General features: G+C 47.7%; 1 protein-coding gene across 3 annotated transcripts in view; it reads left to right on the plus strand.

The window, feature by feature from the left end:
- Positions 1-17111, plus strand: part of NOTCH1 (notch receptor 1) — a 95750-nt gene extending 78639 nt beyond the window's left edge. For 2 of the 3 annotated variants that reach the window (XM_080989691.1, XM_080989692.1), the window contains 12 exons: positions 903-1160; positions 2506-2618; positions 4203-4771; positions 5478-5903; positions 6202-6350; positions 8427-8643; positions 9625-9715; positions 10281-10446; positions 11015-11310; positions 11682-11829; positions 11913-12010; positions 12752-17111. In XM_080989691.1, coding sequence (XP_080845817.1) covers positions 903-1160; positions 2506-2618; positions 4203-4771; positions 5478-5903; positions 6202-6350; positions 8427-8643; positions 9625-9715; positions 10281-10446; positions 11015-11310; positions 11682-11829; positions 11913-12010; positions 12752-14158 — 3938 coding nt within the window. In that variant the 3' untranslated portion in view covers positions 14159-17111. The remainder of the gene's footprint in view (positions 1-902; positions 1161-2505; positions 2619-4202; positions 4772-5477; positions 5904-6201; positions 6351-8426; positions 8644-9624; positions 9716-10280; positions 10447-11014; positions 11311-11681; positions 11830-11912; positions 12011-12751) is intronic. The other variant, XR_013981396.1, reaches the window with a different exon arrangement.
- Positions 17112-21738: the final 4627 nt, after the last annotated feature.

Below are 21738 nucleotides of genomic sequence, written 5' to 3' on the forward strand. Positions count from 1 at the left end.
GGGTTGCGCTCCGCTGTGACCCGGAAGTAACGGAACACGTTACTTCCGGGTTTCGCCGCATGCGCAGACGCGGGTTGCATTCGCTTCAGGATGCGAACGGGTATCCGGAACAGATCCCGTTCGTATCCAGAGGTACCATGGTATTCACTTTCTGTATTTCCTTGGTAGTGAGAGAAGTTGGTGGGGCAGGGTTTGGTTGGTTGTCTTTAGTTGAAACAGCTCTTGTTTTCTGATGTTAAGAGCTGATTGACAGTGAAATGGACTCCCTTGGAAGGTGGGGGACTCTCTGTCATTGGAAGTTTTAAGCAGAGATTGAGTGGCCATCTATCATGGATGCTTTATTTGATATTCCTGCATTGCAGAGTATATGGCTCTTGGGATCCCCTTCAGCTCTCCAATTCTACCATCAGGAAGTTCTTCCTGATGTTTAGTTGGAATCTCCTTTCTTGTAACTTGAAGCCCTTGGTTCGCTTCCTACCCTCCAGAGCAGGAGAAAACAAGCTTGCTCCATCTTCCATATTTGAGGATGGCTATTGTATCTCCTCTCAGTTGTCTCTTCTCCAGGCTAAACATACCCAACTCCCTCAAGGCTTTTCCAAACCCTTCATCATCCTGGTCTCCCTTCTCTGCACACATTCCAGTTTATCAATAAACTTCTTAAACTGTGGTGCCCAGAACTGGACACAGTACTTGTGGATCACTTAATTAAAATGTGTTTTACAGATGCATACTGTTAAAAGTTTTGGTGTATGTACAGGAATACAGCTTTTCAATTTATTTGTTTTGGGGGGTGCCTCCAGGAAATGTAAAGAAAATGGATCAATGCTAGGCCAAGTTGTAAGCCGGCCTCTTGGGATCCAGCTCTCACCTTCTTCTGCTCCCCATCACTCTCCCCACCACAGGAGTGCACTGTGAGATCAACATAGACGACTGCAGCCCACCCTTTGACCCCAACACCTTCGCCCCCAAGTGCTTCAACAACGGGCGGTGCGTGGACCGCGTAGGGGGCTACAGCTGCATCTGCCTGCTGGGCTTCGTTGGGGAGCGCTGTGAGGGTGACGTCAACGAGTGTCTGTCCAACCCTTGTGACCCGCTAGGAACCCAGAACTGTGTGCAGCGCATCAACGACTACGTGTGCGAGTGTCGTCTGGGGTATTCTGGTGAGCACCACAAGGCTTCCAAAAAAACACACACATGGTCTTTGGTGTTTTCCTCTCTCTTGCTTTTTCTCCAGGGATTACTGGCTGATGTTGACAGTAAAGGTATTCTCCAGTCCTAATGCAAACATTCAGTTGGTTCATATACCCAAAGATTATAAGCCATGGACTGTATCTAGTAAGAATATAAGAAGAGATATTCAGCTGGATCAGGGCAACTCAGCATCCTTTTCCCACATTAACCAAACCTGGTGCTACAGTGGGAGGTCCACAATCAGTACCCAAATGCAACAGCACTTTCTCCTCCTGTGGTTTCCAGCAGCTTGTATTCAGGGGCATTCTGCTCTGACAGTGGAGGGAGAACATAGGCCTTATCCTGCTCCATGTCTTTGCCCCCCCCCCCCTTTAGAGTTTATCTATGCACTGTGTAAAAAAGTACTTTGTTTTTGTTTGCCCTGAATTCTTCCAAGTGCATAGACTATCTTAGCTGGGAGTCCTACTGTCCTACTCCCTGCCTTCTCCCACCTGGCCTGTGGGGGAGGGCCAGGGCCCGGCCTGACGACTCCCAGCTACAAAAGATGAGGCTGCTGAACAGACTCTTGTGCTGGGGTATTGCTTAGTGGAGGTTGTTGCTGTTCCTGGTATTAATTTTTTGCAGGCTTGTTTTTAGATCTTCTTTTCATTTAAGTGGAAATTTTTTCGGGTTTGCTGTGTGCTTCCCCCCCCCTCCCCCCTGTGTTTTATTTATTGTTCGGGGCCATTTTTGTAATTGTGTAATTACATAGTTTTAACTGTGCAAATGCAGTATACAAATATAATGATGATGATAGTTAAACTCCCCCCCACAGGAGGCAGTGATGGCCACAAACCTAGCCTGCTTTAAAAGAAGATTAGACAGAGAGCTAGAGATTGCTGCTAATCAAGATGGCAATGCTCTTGCCTCCACAGCAATGCTTTTGAATACCAGTTGCTTGAAATCACAAGGAGGGAAGAGTTCCCTTGTGCCCAGGTCCCCCGAAGGTATCTGGTTGGCCACTGTGAGAACAGAATGCTGGATGAGATGGGGTGCCTTTGGCCAGAACCAGCAGGCTCTTCTTAGCTTCTTAATATCTTCAACTTTTCCCTTTCTAGAGAAGATACATGGGGTGGAGTGGGCTGCCCTGATGGCATAGACCTCTTCTTTTCAGCCAATAGGTATCCATCAGGCCCCCCCCCTTAACTAGTAAAAGAGTGTGCACATGGGATTTCGGAGGTGGAGAGATGCAGCTGTTTTACTGCTGAGGTCCAGGGGAAATGTTGGAGGTGATGGCGGGGCAACCTGACGAGGCTTTCTCCATCCCCTTTCCAGGGCGCCACTGTGAGACGGTGGTAGACGGCTGCCGGAACCAGCCCTGCAAGAACGGTGGGACCTGTGCAGTGGCCAGCAACACACAGCACGGCTACATCTGCAGGTGCCCTCCGGTGTGTAGTCAGCTTTTGGTTTTAAAGGACAAGCTGTGGGGTTCAGAGACGGAAGCAGCCTCTAGGGCTGGGTGGGATTATTTACGCCCCTTCCTAGCCAGCATCTGTTTTGGATGCTTAGGAATTGCTGGATGAGGAAAGGCCGTGGTTCGGTGGCAAATCAGCTGTGTTGCATGCAGAAAATCCTATGTTCAATCCCCAGGTTCAATCCCAGGAAGAGCTGAGCACATCCAGTGAGTCTAAAACCTTAGAGAGCCCCTGCAAGTTAGTGTAGACAATACTGAGCTAGATGGATCAATTGCACTGACTTGGAAGAACACAGCTTCCAATGTTTCTGTTTATTTCATCCCCTTATTCATAACTTTGAGGACTAGAACCTTGCTTTATTCTTAGGAGAAGGGCCATAGTTCAGCAGGTAGTGCATCTGCTCCACACGCAGAAGTTCCCATGTATATATATGCAACCCTGCCAGGCAAGTGTGGACAGGGGAGCACATGATCTCTGAAAAAAAAAGAACTGATTCTGCTCATCTGAACACTAGGAGACTGTAGCAGCTATCAGTAAAGAGTATGCTGACCTCTACTGACTTCAGCATAAACTGCAAATTTAGGGTTGCAACCAATGCTAGTCCTGCTCAGAGTGGACCCACCAAAATGTGCAGACTTAAGTTAGTAATGCCCATTCTTTAGCTGGGATTCTAGCATTCAGGGGGTTGAGCTAGATGCACCCCCACCCCCACCAGCAGCTGGACAAAAGCAGTAGCCAGACCAACGGCAAAGCAGGTAAAACTTTTGCCACCACGTTCCTGCTTTGCCATGCAGCTGCTCCCCTCTGAAGGGAGATAATGGATAGTTCCTGGAGGAGGACACTGACCAACCCACTGCTGATATAAAACAGTTGGCCTGAGAACAGAGTTTGGGGCACGTTGGTGAGGTTAAAAGTTGGAGAAATAGTTGGTGAAATCTGCTCATTAGTGGGTAGGAAATCTGCTCATTAGTGGGTGAGTGTATTTTTGGTTTATTATTTGACGATAATAGTTAATGTTGTTTGTTATTTATATAGAGAGTGTGTTTTTTGTTTTTTCTTTTCATAAGTATTGTGTTAGACCAGAGCTTTCCAAACTGTATCGTGACACATTAGTGTGTTGGCTGCAGTGTGTAGGAGTCTCACGTGAATATTCCCCGTGCTCCTCCTGGGGCTGAAAAGGGATTAGTTTAACCTCTGGTTTGCTAGGAAAACTGAATTATGGTGTTGCAAAGTGATGCATGCCTAAAAAATGTATCACCAACATGAAAAGTTGGGAAAGCTCTGTGTTAGACAATATATTGATTTTCCCCCCTTTTCTCCTCCCTTTTGGGAGGAGAATATTTGCATGTGTGCATGTATTACTGTAAGTCAATTGGAGACCTTCAAGTAACAAGCAACAAATAAGTTTAACAGATAATAATAATAATAATAATAATAATAATAATAGTAATAATAATAATAATAATGACCCCTTGGAGGCCTTCTCACTTTACTCTTCTGTGATTTGATGACTGCCTTTGGAGTAGTCTCAGTCGTTCCACTCTTTGCCCTCTGCAGGACTGGGACGGTGCCACGTGTGAGAACGACGCCCGCGGCTGCGGACCATTGCGGTGCCTGAACGGCGGCACCTGCATCTCCACCCAGAAGAGCTCCAGGTGCCTCTGCCCACTGGGCTTTAGCGGAGCTGCCTGCCAGTTCTCCTCTGGCAGCCCCTGCCACTCCAGCCCCTGCTACAACGGGGGCACCTGCCAGCCTGCCAAGGAGCCACCCCACTACCGCTGCAACTGCCCAGCCCGGTTCAACGGTCTGAACTGCCACATCTTGGACTACGACTTCACAGGTGGTCTTGGCCAGAACATCACTCCACCTCCCTTGGAGGAGAAGTGCGAGATCCCTGTGTGTGCCAGTCACGCCGGCAACAAGATCTGTGACGCCCAGTGCAACAACCACGCTTGCGGCTGGGACGGCGGCGACTGCTCCCTGAATTTCAACGACCCCTGGAAGAACTGCTCCCAGTCCCTCCAGTGCTGGGACTACTTCAACAACGGGCGCTGTGACACCCAGTGCAACAACACCGGCTGCCTGTACGACGGTTTCGACTGCCAGAAGATGGAGGGGCAGTGCAAGTGAGTGGAGTTTAAACTGTTTTTAACATTGGGTCACGATGCACTTTGATATCAAAGTTATGTTTTAATTGTTGTAAGTCCCCACCCTGGGACTTTAGGTGGAAGGGCAGATAATAAAATTGTAGTAGTAGTAATAATAACAGTAACAATTTACTTCTGGGGCTAAAGGATGTGCCTGCTTGCTTTTTTATGATGAGAGTATGTGGAAAGAGCAGGGAGGGCCCAGAAGCAAAAGGTTGTTTCTTATTTCTTCTACCCCTCCTTCTCCTTCCTCCTCTTCTTCTCATTTTTATTTTTGAGCTACTATTCACCTTCTAAACCATCATCTCAGGGCAATTTACATATAATTTAAACAGTTCCAAAGACAACAAATATATGTAAAAACACAAGTGAAACCCAGACCAGTGGGCGCTCATGTCAAATACTCATTTATCCAGCTGAGAAAGCCTTTTGGGGACAAAATGGCCCTTCAACTGTTTCCAAAAAGCACAGATTGTGGAGCTTATCGTATCTCATCAGGGATGCTGCTCCAAAGGATGGGCAGCCACACTAAAGGCCCTGCTCTGAGTGACTATGGGGCTGAAGCAACCAGAATTGTGCACAGTATCCCAAATGTGGCCACACCATAGACCTGTATAATGGCATTATAGATATCGGGCAGTTTTGTTTTCAACTCCTTCTCCTCCTCTCCCCATTGCCTGCACAGCCCTCTGTACGACCAGTACTGCAAGGACCACTTCTCTGATGGACACTGCGACCAGGGCTGCAACAACGCGGAGTGTGAGTGGGACGGTCTCGACTGTGCCAACAACGTTCCCGAAAAGCTGGCGGACGGCACTTTGGTGGTGGTGGTGCTGACCTCCCCAGAGAACTTAAAGAACAACTCCTTGAACTTCCTGCGGGAGCTCAGCCGCATTCTTCACACCAATGTGGTCTTCAAGAAGGATGAGCAGGGCGAGTACATGATATTCCCCTACTATGGCAAGCCAGAGGAGCTCAAAAAGCACCACATCAAGCGGTCGTTGGCGAGCTGGCCAGATGTGAGTGATGCTGTCTTCAAGATAAGATCTAGGCTGTATGAGACCATCGTTGACAGACGCAGGAGGGAGATGGACCATGTGGACATCTGCGGGTGAGTGGCTCGGCTGGGGCTCTCTGGGAGCAGGGAGGAGGAGGTTGTTGTCTGCACTGACTGGCAGTGACTCCAGAATTTCTGGCATGGAGTCTCTCCTGGCCCAACTTGCCATTGGGGCCTTCTGCATACAAAGCAGGTGCTCTGTAGCTGACCCATGGCTCTTCCCCTAAAAACAAAGATTCTGGTCCTCATCATTCTGAAAAAAGGAACTGAATTTTATAGGAACCTAGGAACCTGTCCATCCAAGATTATTGCTTCTTACTCCCACTTTCTTTTCCTCTTCCAATACCTGCAGATCAATCGTTCACCTGGAGATTGACAATCGCCAGTGTGTCCAGTCCTCCTCTCAGTGCTTCCAAAGTACCACAGATGTGGCGGCCTTCCTTGGTGCTTTGGCCTCGCGGGGCAGCCTGGACTTCCCATATAAAATCGAAGCTGTTAAGAGTAAGTCTGCCACATGTGCAGGAAACACCTGCTGATGCGTTAGCAGCCCTGCTGGCATATCCCGGGAAGCTGGGCCGCCTCTGCCCCAGTCAGCTTTTGCCCCTAGCAGTTTTCCACTTTCTTTTAACAAAAGCTACATACCACTTGATTGCAATGAAAGCTTTGAGCCGGGGCTGCCCAGGGTGTGGTCCACGGATGAGCTTCAATCCACCCATGCATGCCTGTGGATCTGAGGTTGGAGATGGGAGATGGCACACTCTTTGCATTAAATGTTTTTAATTGTGTCTTTCTTGTTCATTTATTTATTTGAAGCATTTGTACCAGGCTCTTCAGTCAAAAAGGCTCCCAGAGCAGCTTTCATACAGTCAAAACAAGGCAGTCCCTACCTACAGGCTTAAAATAAAAATTTAAAAAGGCATGATACACAAAGGAAAAAGCACAAGGAGGGAAGAGGAAAACCAAAACACAGGCAACAGTTTCTAAACAGTTGGTCCTCTTACAACGAGCTTGCACAATCCAGGGGCAGGAGGGGCCTGATGGGGCTGGTCTGTCACAGCAGAGCCAAGGGAGTGTTTTATCACTTCCTTTTATTTATTCTGTTGTATTTTATTGCATTGCAATTAGAATCCCATGAGGCAGTAAAATAATAATAATAAATTATTTGTACCTCACCCATCTGACTGGGTTGCCCCTGCCACTTTCGGTGGCTTCCAGCTTATATAAAAACATAGTAAAACATTACACGTTAAAAAGCTTCTCTATGCAGAACTGCCTTCAGATATTTCCTAAATTATATAATTGCTCATCTCTTTAACAGCTGACGGGAGGGCGTTCCACAGGGTAGGTGCCACCACCAAGAAGGCCTTCTGCCTGGCAGGCAGGAATTTAAGAATGCAGCTAAAAACCACACAGCATCTAGCATGGTGCATTTCCGTTTCTACAGCAAGCTGAGAAATAATTCAGTGGTCCACTGAGACCCTCAGCAATTTTCAGGTGGTCTGTTTTTGGGGTGGGGAGAATTTTAGAGCCATTGCTCTAAGCATTTTCCAAAAAGATAAAAGCCTGACAACATTAAAGGACTAAGAAATACAGATAAACGACAGTTTAAAGCACATATTTAAAGGCATATAAAAACTATTAAAATCAACAGTAGGCTAAAAACCAGATTAAAACACTTGTCATCATTCAATATGTCTGGATGGACTTTCCTCAACAAACATATTTTAAGTGGGAGCCAAAAAGAATATGCTTTTTAGCCTATTGCTGGTTTCAGTTATTTTTGGAATGATTTAAATGGTGGGGTTTTTTTGCTGGTAATTTCGTTGTTTTGGGGGGTTGGGTGTTTTCCCCCTCAACAATCAAATGGTATATAATTTTTATGGAATAAATTCAAAAGAGTTACAGTATATGATGTTTGTCTTAAACAATATCGTAAAAAGAACTTGATTCCTCTTTAATAAGGAAGTGGCATCTCTTTAACTCTTTTTTAGTTCTTCTTCGAAGTTCTGTCTTGATGGTTCCGCCCCTCTCTCATCCATAGCTGATTCCAAAATCATTACTGCTGGGGGAGGATGAAGGAGTTGGGGGGGGGGCGGAGAGAGAGAGAGAGAGAGAGAGAGAGAGAGAGAGAGAGCAAAGTTAACCCCACAACCCAAACCTTGTAATCGATCAGTGACACGCAGAGTGTTGAAGTTTGCATCTTCCAAATCCCCCTTCAATCCTTTTGACTTAACAGCTCAATGTGAATGCAATGATTTGAAGTTTGCTTAATCCTTTATCCGTGAAAGGAGGAAGGGGGGGAATCCTCTCCCCCTCCAGCGCTGCAGATACAGAAACAGTTTGCAATTCTGATGAACAGCGTAGAAAAATGACCTTCTTTTTCCAGGGGGCTTTGGAGGAGTTTGGGGGCAGTGAGTGGGGAGGGGTGGGGGTTCGGTTGTAGGCGGAAGAATCAAGACACAGCCAGGCTGGCAGCTTATTAACTTAATTTCACTGCATTTTGCCTTCTGCCTCCATTCAGAGATGCATCTTAACTCGAGGTCCTCTCGTCACACTCTGCCTCTCATTCTCTCCTAGGTGAAAGTACTGACCCCGAAAAGAGCACCCAGTGGTACCCTATGTACATGGTGGTGCCTGGTGTCTTCCTCCTCCTCTTCATTGGTTTCGGGGTTCTGGCATCGCGCAAGCGGCGGAGGGAACATGGGCAGCTCTGGTTCCCCGAGGGCTTCAAAGTGACCGAGTCCAGCAAGAAGAAGCGCAGAGAGCCCCTGGGGGAGGATTCTGTGGGGCTGAAGTGAGTAATCCCCCTCTTCACCTCTTCCCGGGTCTCCTTTGTTGCCATTTGGTTGGGTGGGGAGGGAGGGAAAGGCCCTTTCCCGCCTCCTTCCTGGGTTGCTGCTGTTGTTGGGGACCATAGTTCTTTTTATTCACCAACCTGGTGGCCTCCAGATGTTTTGGACTACAACCCCCATCAGTCCTAGCCACTATGGTCTGATGGGAGTTGTAATGCAAAAATCCAGAGGGCACAAAGTTTTGCCAAAGGCTTGATGTTAGCTTTTCACCCTGCACATTTAAAAAAAGTTGGTTTTAATTTTTACTGTGCCACAGCTCTCTGGATGACAAGCTGGAGAGGAAGGGAAATCTGGTGTCAAAATGTTTTTGGGAGGGATATTCTGAGCGCAATTTAAGTGTCAGTTTTTCCAGGCCATTGAAATGAACACGTGGAGTGTCCAGGGAAGGGTGGTGGAAGCCAGAAGGCCGGGCAGTTTGGAGCAAGGGGTTTAGCCCTTCACAGAGTAGACCCACTGAAATTGATGAGCATGGCTAACTTAGATCCATTACTGTAGTCCTCCTTTGGCTTGGAGGAAAGAAGGATCCTTTTGGGTTTGGGCACAACCTGCCCATCTGCTTTTGTCTGCTTTCTCCAAGTGTAGCACCAAGGTTTTACGGCATATATAAAAAGCAGGTTGGTGCATCATCCACACAAGGCAGAAATAGCACACTGAGGCTGGTGGAAGGACTTTGGAGAGGCTTGGTCCTTAATTTCACTTCTTTTCCCGCTTCTAAGCAAGTTCCCATGTACAGTGCCCAGCTCTGATAAATGATGTCTGAAATGTCACCTAGGGTGTGGCACAGCTTGGACAAGTCTAAGTATGGCAGGGGAAACTTTTTAAATCATCATCATCCTTAATTACTCCATTTAGCCCTTGGTGAAAAAATGCAGAGTTTGGTTTTTCTAGAGGTGGATCTAATTTCCTATTTTTTCTCCATGAAGACCCTTGAAAAATGCTTCCAATGGGACCCTGATGGACGACAACCAGAATGAGTGGGGTGACGAGGAGACACTAGACACCAAGAAGTTCAGGGTAAGCCAGCAAGCTGCTGTTTCCATGCCGTTTCAGCCTTAAAGGCACTCACTAATTCATAGGTCTCTTCCATCCTGTTTGGATGCATTTGGTATGCACTGCGAGTCCTTCCCTCATCCCTGGCCCAATGGAACTTTTTGACACCCCCCAGGTCCCCCCCAGGCTTACCTTGCTATCCCACAACAGCCAAGGCCCCTATGGGCATCTGTAGATCTCCCTGCCTGATTTCACTAAGAGCTATCTTTGGTCTTGTCTTAAAAAAGCAAGTTTCTTGTCCTCAGCAGAAGATCAGCACATTGCTCCTTCCTTCCTTGCCTTCTCCCCCTTTGCCTCTCCAGTTTCAGGAAATACTGGAAAACCCGCTTATGCAAAATTAAACAACTCTCATTCTGATAATAGAATTTAGCTTTCCATATCGTGTAGTGGCAGGGTTCATTTTATATTTGTTGAAGTTGGGGGCAGAGGGGATAACTCTTGTTTTCAACTCAGCAGCACAATGTGCGAGAAAGAGTAGAGTTTTATGTCTGAAAGGATCCTTTAAAACCTCAATCGCCTCTCTTCCCAGGTGGAAGAACAGGCCATGTTGCCGGACATGAATGACCAGGCTGACCACAGGCAGTGGACACAGCAGCACCTGGATGCAGCCGACCTGCGCATCTCCTCCATGGCACCCACCCCACCCCAAGGGGAAATTGATGCTGACTGTATGGATGTCAATGTGCGAGGACCAGGTAAGGAGGGTGTGTGGGTGTCAAAGCCTCTCTCTTCCTCCCTTTCTGTGATTTTATCAGGGGAAAGGAGGACAATGCCAGGAGGGAGGGCATTAGAGCTGGCCCAGGGGAAGAACCGAACAGCAAACAGGCCAGGTGGGATTTTGTGAGGGGAATAGGACTTTGGAGTAGCTCAGCTCTTTAAAAGAGGATCAGACAAATTTGATAGCCTTCTCTTTCTCCATTGACAGCTACTAGCTATGATAGCTATACTCTTGTTTCCATGGTTGGAAGCAGTAATGATTCCAAATATCAGTAGCTGGAAATGGCAGGAGGAGAGAGTTGCTCTTGTGGTTCACGTTCTGCTTTCAGGTTTCCCAGAAGAGGCATGTGGTTCGTCATTGTAAGGACAGGATGCTGGACTGAATGGGCCCTCTTTGGTCTGGTCCAGAAATAAGACACTTGTTCTTAGATCCCAATCACCAATCTTCAGGCTTAGTTCAGGCCCTGGTACTTTGATATCATGGGAGTGCATCCAGGCACTGTCATTGCGCTTCTGACAGATTCCCCTCCACTTGTGCCTTGGCAGATGGATTCACACCACTGATGATCGCCTCCTGCAGCGGAGGTGGGCTGGAGATGGGCAACAGTGAAGAGGAGGAGGACGCCCCAGCCGTGATTTCAGACTTCATCTACCAGGGGGCCAGCTTGCACAACCAAACAGATCGCACTGGGGAGACAGCCCTCCACCTGGCCGCCCGCTACTCACGCTCAGACGCAGCCAAGAGACTGCTGGAAGCCAGTGCCGATGCCAACATCCAAGACCACATGGGAAAGACGCCACTCCACGCTGCTGTCTCGGCCGACGCTCAGGGGGTCTTCCAGGTAAGGCGAGTCCAGTGCTTCCAGAGCTTGGGAGCAGTGCAGGAGGGCTGAGTAGCTCCCTCCCTGTTGGAGAGGGTTGAACTTGATGAGCCTTGAGGTTCCTTTCCACCTTAAAATTCTATGATTCCTATCATTCTGGGACTCTAGTGCAAAAGCCCCCAGAGATTGCTATGCTCATTGCTGGGCAATCATTCTGCCTTCCCAGTGAGGTTTTTCTTTTTTCATCCAACCCCCCTGCAATGCAAAGCAGGGACTTTTGAGTTTCTAGTTAGCTTCATGTGGCTTTCAGCTGGGTGGCTGTAGAACGGACATTCACTCTCTTGCCCTGCCAGGATGTCAAATAACCAAGATGTCTCTCTTTCCTGGGACAGATTCTGATCAGGAACAGGGCCACCGACCTGGATGCCCGCATGCACGATGGGACCACCCCTCTCATCCTGGCTGCCCGTTTGGCTGTGGAGGGCATGCTGGAAGACCTCATCAGCTGCCACGCAGACGTCAATGCGGTTGATGACCTAGGTACCTGGCATTCCCAAAGCATTCTGGGGAAGGGTGAGGGGCTCATGGTCATGGCCTTAACATTTGTGCCTTTGTGTCCATAGGGAAATCAGCGCTGCACTGGGCTGCTGCCGTGAATAATATTGATGCCGCTGTTGTGCTGTTGAAGAACGGGGCAAATAAAGACATGCAGAATAACAAGGTGAGAAGGGAGGGGGCTTCTTCCTGGAGCAGGGCTGGGCCAGTGCAAGGCAGAGCCACTGGCCATCCAGCCAAGGACGGGACCAGCAAGCCCAGGATCTTCAATGACAGGGTCAGAAGCTTTGCTGGAATAAGCTGCGAAATAGGAGAGAGGTGCCCTGGCATCTTGTGGGCTTCCCTGGGCAGAAGGAGAAGTTTATCGTTTATCTGCAATTTAGGATGGGAAACAGGGAGTTAGCTTTAAGTGAACTTGAATTGCATCCGTTTGACGATGCAGGATAGGCAAAAGAAAGTCCTTCATGCAGCATGTAGTTAAACTATAAAACTCCCTCCCACAAGAGGCAGGGATGGCCACCAACCTAGATGACTTTAGAAGAGGACAAGACTAAGTTCATGGAAGAGAAGATTATCAGTGACCACTGGCCATGATGGCTATGCTCTGCAACACTTCTGAATACAAGTTGCTCGAAACTGCAAAAGGGGAGAGGGCTCTTTTGCTTCCAGTTGGGGCGTCTGGTTGGCCACTGTGAGGACAGGATGCTGGACCAAGTAGGCCATTGGCCTGATCCAGCTGCAGAGCTCTTCTTATGTTCTTAAGCTGCAGCTAGACCTTTCATTGTGTAAAGCAAATTGATAAATGTAAGGAATGACTAATAATACTTCAGCTGCATAACCCTGTTCATTTTGGAGAAGAGCCTCTAATAAGTCTGCTTTCTTCTTCCCTTTCCTCCCATGCCTTTAGGAGGAGACCCCTCTGTTCCTGGCGGCCAGAGAAGGGAGCTACGAGACGGCCAAGGTCCTCCTAGACAACTTCGCCAACCGGGACATCACAGACCACATGGACCGCCTGCCACGGGACATCGCCCAGGAGCGCATGCACCATGATATCGTCCGCCTCCTGGACGAGTACAACCTGGTGCGCAGCCCCCCTTTGCACAGCGGGCCCCTGGGGGCACCTACCCTCTCCCCGCCCCTCTGCTCGCCTAGCAGTTACATCGGCAGCCTGAAGCCAGCTATGCAGGGCAAAAAGGCGCGGAAGCCCAGCGCCAAGGGACTGATCTGCAATGGGAAGGAGTCCTCCAAGGACCTCAAGGCCCGCCGGAAGAAGTCGCAGGAGGGCAAAGGCTGCCTGCTGGACAGCTCCAGTGTCCTCTCCCCAGTTGACTCCCTAGAGTCCCCCCGTGGGTACTTGTCTGATGTGGCATCTCCTCCCTTGATGACCTCCCCCTTCCAATTGTCGCCCTCCATGCCCCTCAACCACCTGCCAGGGATGCCCGATGCCCACCTGAGCATGAACCATCTCAACCTGGTGGGCAAGCAAGACCTTGGCCTGGGTGCCAGTCGGATGCAACAGCCCTTCGACTCGGTGCCCCCGCGGCTCTCCCACCTGCCCACCTCCAACGCCACTGTCATGAATTTCACCGTGAGCGGAGCGCCTGGCCTGAGCGGGCAATGCAGCTGGCTGAGTCAGATGCAGAGTGGCATTCAGGTGCAGGGCCAATACAACCCTATGCGGAATGGCCTGCAGCAGGGGGCACTCCCGCAGGGCCAGGCCCTCCAGCACGGTCTTCTGACCTCCCTCCACAACGGGCTGCCCACCACCACCTTGTCCCAGATTATGAACTACCAGGCCATGCCCAACGGCCGCCTGCCAGCCAATGCCCAGCCCCATCTCCTGCAGGCACAGCAGCTGCAGCAGATCCAGCAGCAAAGCATGCAGCAGCAGCAGCAGCAGCAGACCCACAGCACCGCCCCAAATGCCGGGAGTGCAAACTTCCTGGGGAATGAGCTGGGCCAGCCTGACTTGCAGCAGCAAGTGAATGGCGGGGCTCTGGCAGTCCACACCATCCTGCCCCAGGACACCCAGGTCCTGGCCACCTCCCTGCCCTCTGCCCTCACTCAGCCCATGACCACCACCCAGTTCCTGACTCCACCCTCCCAGCATAGCTACTCCTCCCCCTTGGACAACACCCCCAGCCACCAGCTCCAGGTGCCAGACCACCCGTTCTTGACACCTTCCCCGGAGTCGCCGGACCAATGGTCGAGCTCATCTCCACACTCCAACCTGTCAGATTGGTCCGAGGGCATCTCAAGCCCGCCCACCAGCATGCAGTCGCAGATGGGGCACATCCCAGAGGCGTTCAAGTAGAGCAAGAGGGGAACCACTTGGGCAGGCGACCCCAGAGAGTTTCCTTCGGAGGGAGACGCTTCTTTGGTTGAACCAGAGTAACCTTTGGTTTGAGTTTCTGTGCTTTTTTATATATATATATATATAAAAAGAAAAAGTATTTTTACATACAATGTAAGAGGGAAATTTCAACGTTTTTCTTCCTTCGTTAGTATTTATTTATGTACTACATGAAAACACTGCCTTTTTTATTTATAAGTTTTGTTGAGAGCTCAGTGGGATGCATTTGCTGTGGTCCAAATTTTAAAATCTTATTAATGGGGTTTGATTACCTGCTTTGCTCTCTCTTGCTTACTACTTTTTTTTTTTTTTTAGGACATCCTCTTTAAACAAAAACAAAAACTTTTATACCACAAGGATGTTCTTGTGCAGAGAGGTTTTCTTTTGTAAAGCTGTAAGCAAAGACCCATGATTATATAGTGACATTTATTTATTGAACAAGATACTTCTTTTCCTGTTTTTGTTTTTAATTCTGGAAAAATAGGGAGGATGGGCACATTTTTTCAACAAAAGTTTACCTATTTGAAGGGAAATAATAATTTAAACATAAGTTGATTTTTTTTGCGGGGGGAGGGTTGTTGTTGATGGTTTTTGTTGGGTTTTGTTTTGTTTTGTTTTTTGTTTTGTTTTGTTAAGTGCTTTAAAATATTCCCTTGTATGAGGGTGGATAGAGTCGGGGAATATTATGAGACAGCAGCCATGAATTTCTGTTTTAAAGTTTCAGTATTATATAGTTTATCTCGCTTGTCCTTTTTTGCATGATAGCAAGCTTTACTTCTTTTTTATTTATTTGAAATACTGCCTATGATCAAAAATCAGGATCACGGGTTCTAAGCTATAAATGAAATCCCAATGCTTCCTTTGGGGCCCACCCTCCAACTTCCCTTCTCCAAAAAAGTCTTGTGCTCAAAAAGGCTTTTGGTGCAGAGGAAGAAACTTTACTTTGACTCCAGGATAGCTTTGTGGTTTTTCTCTAAATTGTCCCAATCGTGCTATTTTTAAAGCACCCATCACCTTGGGGGGTGTTGCCATTTTAAGAACCACATTTCTTACTATGAGAAGACTTTAACAAAATGCTGTTGATTATGACAGGCAGGTGATGTATGTGTCTGTGTGAAAACATAAGCTGTATAGGTTAGGGTTACCCAGAGGGAGGGTTGGTGTGTCTGTGCAGTGTAGAGAAACCTCAGGGTATGAGCCCCAGGCCATTAGTCACGTGGCAATAGGCTCACCTATAAATATCACAGCGCTGTAATTTTCCCAGAAGGGGTTGATCCTAGCAACCCATTCACTTCTATGGAAGAGAGTGAAAAGGTGCTGCACTCAGGGACATGTCTTGGAGAGGGTGCCGCTTCAACCTTCTTCCTGCCCCTGTTGCTTCCAGTGTAGCCCAATGCAGCAACTGCAAATCCCACCCCCTCATCTCGTGAGTGGCTCTCACCTTTCATCTGTAGAGTCCTTAGTGGAATTCACTGTGTTCCTGTCCCACTTGAATATTGGGAGCTGGAGAGTGGAACTCTGGGTGGAAATTAAACCCTGCTTGCCAGAATCTAGGGCAGCAGTTCCAACCCCCCCCCCTCCAATCTTTCTGCCCGCCCCACATGCAGGAGGGCAGTGATGGGGGCATGGGGGGTGGGGATACCTAGAACTTGATGGGCTGGCAAAACATTTGCCTTGGATGGCCCTTTGGGAGATGCCAGTGCCAAACTGGCCAGGCCCCACTTAGGTGTTCCTGACTTTGAAATGAGTTTTACAGCCCGACTTGGGTTGGACTCTTGTCATCACAGGACACCCCCAGAAAGCAAAAAGGGGCTGAATTCATTGTTTTTAAGACAGGGGGGGAGAGAGAGAGAGATTGCAAAGTCTTCCGGAATGGCACGTTGGATGTTTGCTCTTATGGCAATAAGGAGAATGGGGAAGGGGGTCGACTTTGTAAAAAAAAATAAAAAATTATTATATATATAAATATATAGTATAAGCCTATGGCAAAGCTAATGTTCTGTAAATAAGTTTTTTGTTTTGTTTTGTTTTTACTTAAAGGAAAGAGAGATAAAGGGTGGATTTTGTTTAAAAAATCTAAAACGATTTTAAGTTGAAAGTGAAAGTGGTTTAGAGGTGGTAAAATATTGCTCATGAGAAGGAGCCCAATCCACCAAAAAGTTCACTGAGAGAGAGAGTCATTGAACTGAACAAGGCCTTTGTGTGACCACAGCGCTCTTTTGAGAACGAGTTAGTTTCACTGGCAGGATTTGCCAAGTGAGCCACCCTAGAAGACTTCAATCTGACACACATTTCATTTGGCGCTCATGCCATTGACTTTGCAGGGGCTTCCTTATTCAGAAACACTTCCCTTATGCAGTGGTACCTCGGGTTAAGAACTTAATTCATTCCAGAGGTCCTTAACCTGGAGCAACCACTTCCTGGTTAGTGGAGTTTGTAACTCAAAGCATCTGTAACCCGAGGTACCACTGTACTAACATATCCAAGTTGCTGGCTTTGTTGGGGTGGGGGCATTCCAATATTCTGTGTGTTTATTGTGCTACGGTGGTCCTCTGTCCAGTTGGACCTCACCTTGACACACTCAAGCATCGCGCATGCACACCCTGCTTGTGGGGGGAGCCTCTTACGAAGCATGGTGAAGTGCTGATATTGGGACATCCCTAAAGCAAAGTGATTTTTAAACACCCTCTGGTGTTCATTGTTTTATGTTTTATAAACTAGAGTGTAGTTTCTTAAGTGTGGGGGTGGGTGGGATGGGATGGATGTGGGTGGTAAAAAAGCACCCTTCCATAATAAAAATGTTCAAGCAAAATGTGTAGTTTGCAAAAGGATGTATTTTTTTGTTTTTTGTTTTTGTTTTGTTAACTGATTTGCAATAAAGTATGCCCCCGGGGCATCTAGAAATTCTATAAAAGTTGAAATGTGGTTTTCCCCCCCCTTCTTAATCCTGCGTCTGTTGCTGGGAATCACAGGTGGGGGGAATTGCTGCTGTTGTGCTCAGGTTTTGGTTGTTGGCTTCTCATTGGGGCATCTGGTTGGCCACTGTTGAAGACAAAGGTGCTAAACAAGGTGACCCAACTCTCATACTCTTTAACATTCTTATAACAGTTTTTTATTTTTAATGGAGCTTCATAAGAAAATACAGTCGTACCTTGGTTGACAAACACCTTGCGACTCAAAATGTTTTGGCTCCCAAACACCGCAAACCCGGAAGTGAATGTTCTGGTTTGCGAACGTTCTTTCGAACCTGGACGTCCGGCGGGGCTTCCGCGGCTTCCGATTCGCTGCAGGAGCCAATCGGAAGCCGCACCTTGGTTTCCAAACACTTTGGAAGTGAAACGGACTTCTGGAACTGATTCCGTTCAACTTCCAAGGTGCCACTGTACATTGCTTCAAGCAGCAAAACACTTTTTGTCTGGAAAGGCTTAAAGTTACTTAAGGGTATATCCAAGTAAGTTGGCGGGTGCATTGAAATTAAGATGGATAGGTATTCATTTCACTAGGTCTACTCTGAGTAGGATCAACATTGGATGTGATCCCTTCTTTTTAAAAAAACATTGTAAAAATTAACTTCCAGCAGCCAACAATTTTGAGTAGTCTTGCATCTTGCTGATTCAGCAAAATCCTGCCTAGATATTACAGGTATACTCATTTATCAGGATGTAAAAAAAATGCAGAGCATTTGCCATGGAAACTCCTCCCCCCCCCCGCCCACAATTTAATGAGAGTCCTTTGAGGAATACCCTTTTAAGCACTGACCCTGAAAGGTGAGCCCTCCTTGCTGCAAAACAGAAGCCAGGTTGCAAATTTAACACTGGCCACTAAATCCACCTTGTCAGGTGGGGCCTGCATGTTTCAGCCACTCTGAGATCTCTGCTATTGACCTTTCCCACTATAAATAAATGAGAGGCAGCAGCAGATCCCCACTGGGGGGGAAACAGCAAATCACTACAAAAGGAACTGTTTCTCTGACCAAACACCACAAACCTGGAAGTGAGTGTTCTGGTTTGCAAACATTCTTTGGAACCTGGACGTCCGACAGGGCTTCCCCGGCTTCCGATTGGCTGCACCTTGGTTTCCAAACATTTTGGAAGGCAAACGGACTTCTGGAACGGATTCTGTTCAACTTCCGAGGCGCCACTGTACATTGCCTCAAGCAGCAAAACACTTTTTGTCTGGTAAGGTTTAAAGTTACTTAAGGGTGTATCCAAGTAAGTTGGTGGATGCATTGAAATTAAGCTGGATAGGTTTATACAATAATAAGCAGGCAGAAAATATAAGATCCCTAGCTTGTCAGTAGTATATGGGAAAAGAATCTAGGGGTCTTAGTAGACCTCAAGCTCAACATGAGTCAGCTGTGTGATGCAGTGGCAAAAAAGGCTAATGCAGTTCTAGGCTGCATCAAGAGAAATATAGTGGCCCAATCAAGGAAAGTTACAGTCCTTCTCTATTTTGTCTTGATCAGACTACAACTGGAGTACTGTATCCAGTTCTGGGCACCACAATCTAAGATGAATATTGCCAACCTGGAACATGTGCATAGGAGGGCAACCAAGATGATCAAGTGTCTGGAAACCAAGCCTCACGAGAAATGGTTGAGGGAGATGGGTATGTTTAGTCCAGAAAATAGGACACAGAGGAGATATGATAGCATCTTCAGTGTCTAAAAGGCTGTCACATGAAAGATGGAGTAAGCTTGTTTTCTCCTGTTTTGGAGGGTAGAACCCAAACCAATGGCTTCAAGTTACAAGAAAGGAGATTCTGACTTAACATCAGGAAGAACTTTCTGATGGTAAAAGCTGTTTGCGACTAGTTTCTCACCATCTGGCTCAACAAATCATGGGGTAGAATCCAACACCACGGAAGTGGACTTCTTGCATAAAAGGACTTCACCTTTCTCTCCTCATTCCTATAGCCCTCCACCCAAAGTGTTCCCCCAAAATCTGTTCTGGAGAGTCCCCACACCCTCTGGAAGTCCTGTTGTGTAAGCAAATGACATAAAAGGAGATTCTAGCTAAACGTTAAGAAAAACTTTATGATTGTAAGAGCTGTTTCATAGTGGAACAGACTTTCTCAGAAGGTGGTGGACTCCTGGGAGAGGAGGAATGTTTATGCCTGGTGCCTAAAGATATGTAATGAAGGCATCAGAGAAGCCTTCCAGGAGAGCATCCCACAAACGGAGAGCCACCACAGAGATGGCTTGCACTCATGTTGTCACCCTCTTGACCTCTCATGGAGGGCCTCAGGTGGTGATTGCAGTTGTTCATATGGGGAGAGGTGGCCCTTGAGGTATTGTGGTCCTGAGCCGTTTACGTCTTTATAGGTCATGGGAGTGGTTGGGTGCAGGAATACCAAAGAAGGATGTCAAAAACATCAGAATGGCCAGTTCTAGAGAAGGTGTAGACTTACAGCAAAGCAGCCTGCCAGTTCTCCTAGCCTTTGAAGATGTGGGACAGACACTGCAGCAAGGAGATGGCTTGTCTACACCCAAGCAAATGTCCATACATTCTTTATCCACAAAGCAGCATACATCACCAGACTGCCCATCACTTCACCTAAGCAGATGAGGGCATAGGTGGCAAAAACTCAAGTCTTACAGATGGCTTCCCTTTCTGGGCTCAGAGCCCAGCACCCCAAACCCCACAGATAAGGGTAACATCAAAGCAAGACAATTAGCTTATATCAAAGCAAGTGATATATGAGCTCATTGCTGCAACAGCTACCAATTAATTGTGGGTTTATCTTGACTACCAAGGTGGCATTAGCAAATCTTCCAGAACAGTTCACCTTCAGTTCAACACAGGGGCCTATCTAGTCCAACCTCCTGTCTTGAAGCAACCAACCAAAGGGGATCCTGAAAACACAACAGCACTCCCCTCACCTTTGCAAACTATTCGATCCACCTCTGATATTGGAGGCAGTAAACAGCCATCATGCCTATTAGCCAGCAGTAGTCTCTTCTTCTGCTGTGGATTTGTCCAATCCTCCTTTAAAGCCATCCAAGTTGGTGGCTATTGGTGCCTTCTGTGGGAGCAAGTTCCATAGTTTAGCTATGGTCATTGATAATAAGAACCTGGCTGCTGGGTCAGGAATAATGTGGTCACAGGCAATTTTAGGTTAGTGCGATCAGTGTAGCTGCAGTGCTGCAGGGGATGCCACAACAATGCTGCAGAACAGAGTGCGAGAGGTGGCAAGGGCACCATGTTTATTTAGCATTTCACAGGGCACCACTGATGGGGATACATCCAGTCCTGCATCCTGTCCTCACAGTGGACAGACAGGTGCCACAAAAGTAGGGTTGCCATATTTCAGTGAGAGAAAAGTTCTTGAGCATTTTTTTTTAAAGAAATCTTAACAAAAGACAATGAGTTTTTGAGCTGTTTTAACTGAAAATCACCAAAATCTATGCTGCCATGACATTTCAGCAATTTCCACCCAGACACTGCTTAAGGGGGCTGAATACCGCCTATGCCCGGGAAAGGAAAAGGGTAAAAGGCGGATCCAGCTGATTTTAAACAGATTCTCATAAATTCATATGATTTTTTCATTCAAATTAAATAAAACCAAAATGATACTGTAGACCATGTCTTACTCTATAAAAAAGGTAAAGGGACCCCTGAGCATTAGTCATGACCCACTCTGTGGTTGCGGCGCTCATCATGACAGCTTCTGGGTCATGTGGCCAGCATGACTAAGCCGCTTCTGGCGAACCAGAGCAGCGCACAGAAACACCGTTTCCCTTCCTGCCGGAGCGCTACCTATTTATCTACTTGCACTTTGACGTGCTTTCGAACTGCTAGGTTGGCAGGAGCAGGGACTGAGCAACGGGAGCTCACCCTGTCGTGGGGATTCGAACCGCCGACCTTCTGATCGACAAATCCTAGGTTCTGTGGTTTAACCCACAGTGCCACCCGCGTCCCTCTTACTCTGTAGGCAGCATCAAAAAAATCATGCATCCACTGTTTCGTGGGGCTGCAGTGGCAAAAAAACATGGTTAAAAAACACGGATCCTTGTGGATCCTCATGATTTTTGCACTAGATCAGCCCAAAGTCACCATCAGATCAAACATCATCGCCATGGGCACAGCCTGCACCACAAAAATCACGGATCCACGGCTTCCTGGCCATACCGTGGCCCAAAAACGTGGTTCTGAAGCACGGTACCTCATGGATCCTCACGCTTTTTGCATTGGGCCAATCCAAACTCACTGTCAAATGGGATCCTCATAACAGAGGGTCCTGGTTGCGCTCGGGACCAAGAGCTCACCTGACAGGGTTAAAATGGGGGGGGGGAGGAGCAGGAAGTCCTGGCCATTCCCCTGGGATCATGCCATGAAGTTTTAGCCAATAGCCAGTAGGTGGCGTGATCCCAGGGGCTTTAAAAACAGCAGTGTGATGCAAGTGGGGCACTTGTATTTGCACGGCTGAACACCTGCCCACCCTCCCTAGTTTAGGCAAAGTTGCTTGGCCTTGCTTTGGTTTGGGTCGCCTGTTTTGGAACAGGAGCTGGGTGGGAATTTTTTCCATTTGGCAGATTGGCT

The sequence above is a fragment of the Podarcis pityusensis genome (assembly GCF_964106645.2).
Source record: "Podarcis pityusensis genome assembly, chromosome: Z".
NCBI classification, from domain to species: Eukaryota; Metazoa; Chordata; class Lepidosauria; order Squamata; family Lacertidae; genus Podarcis; species Podarcis pityusensis.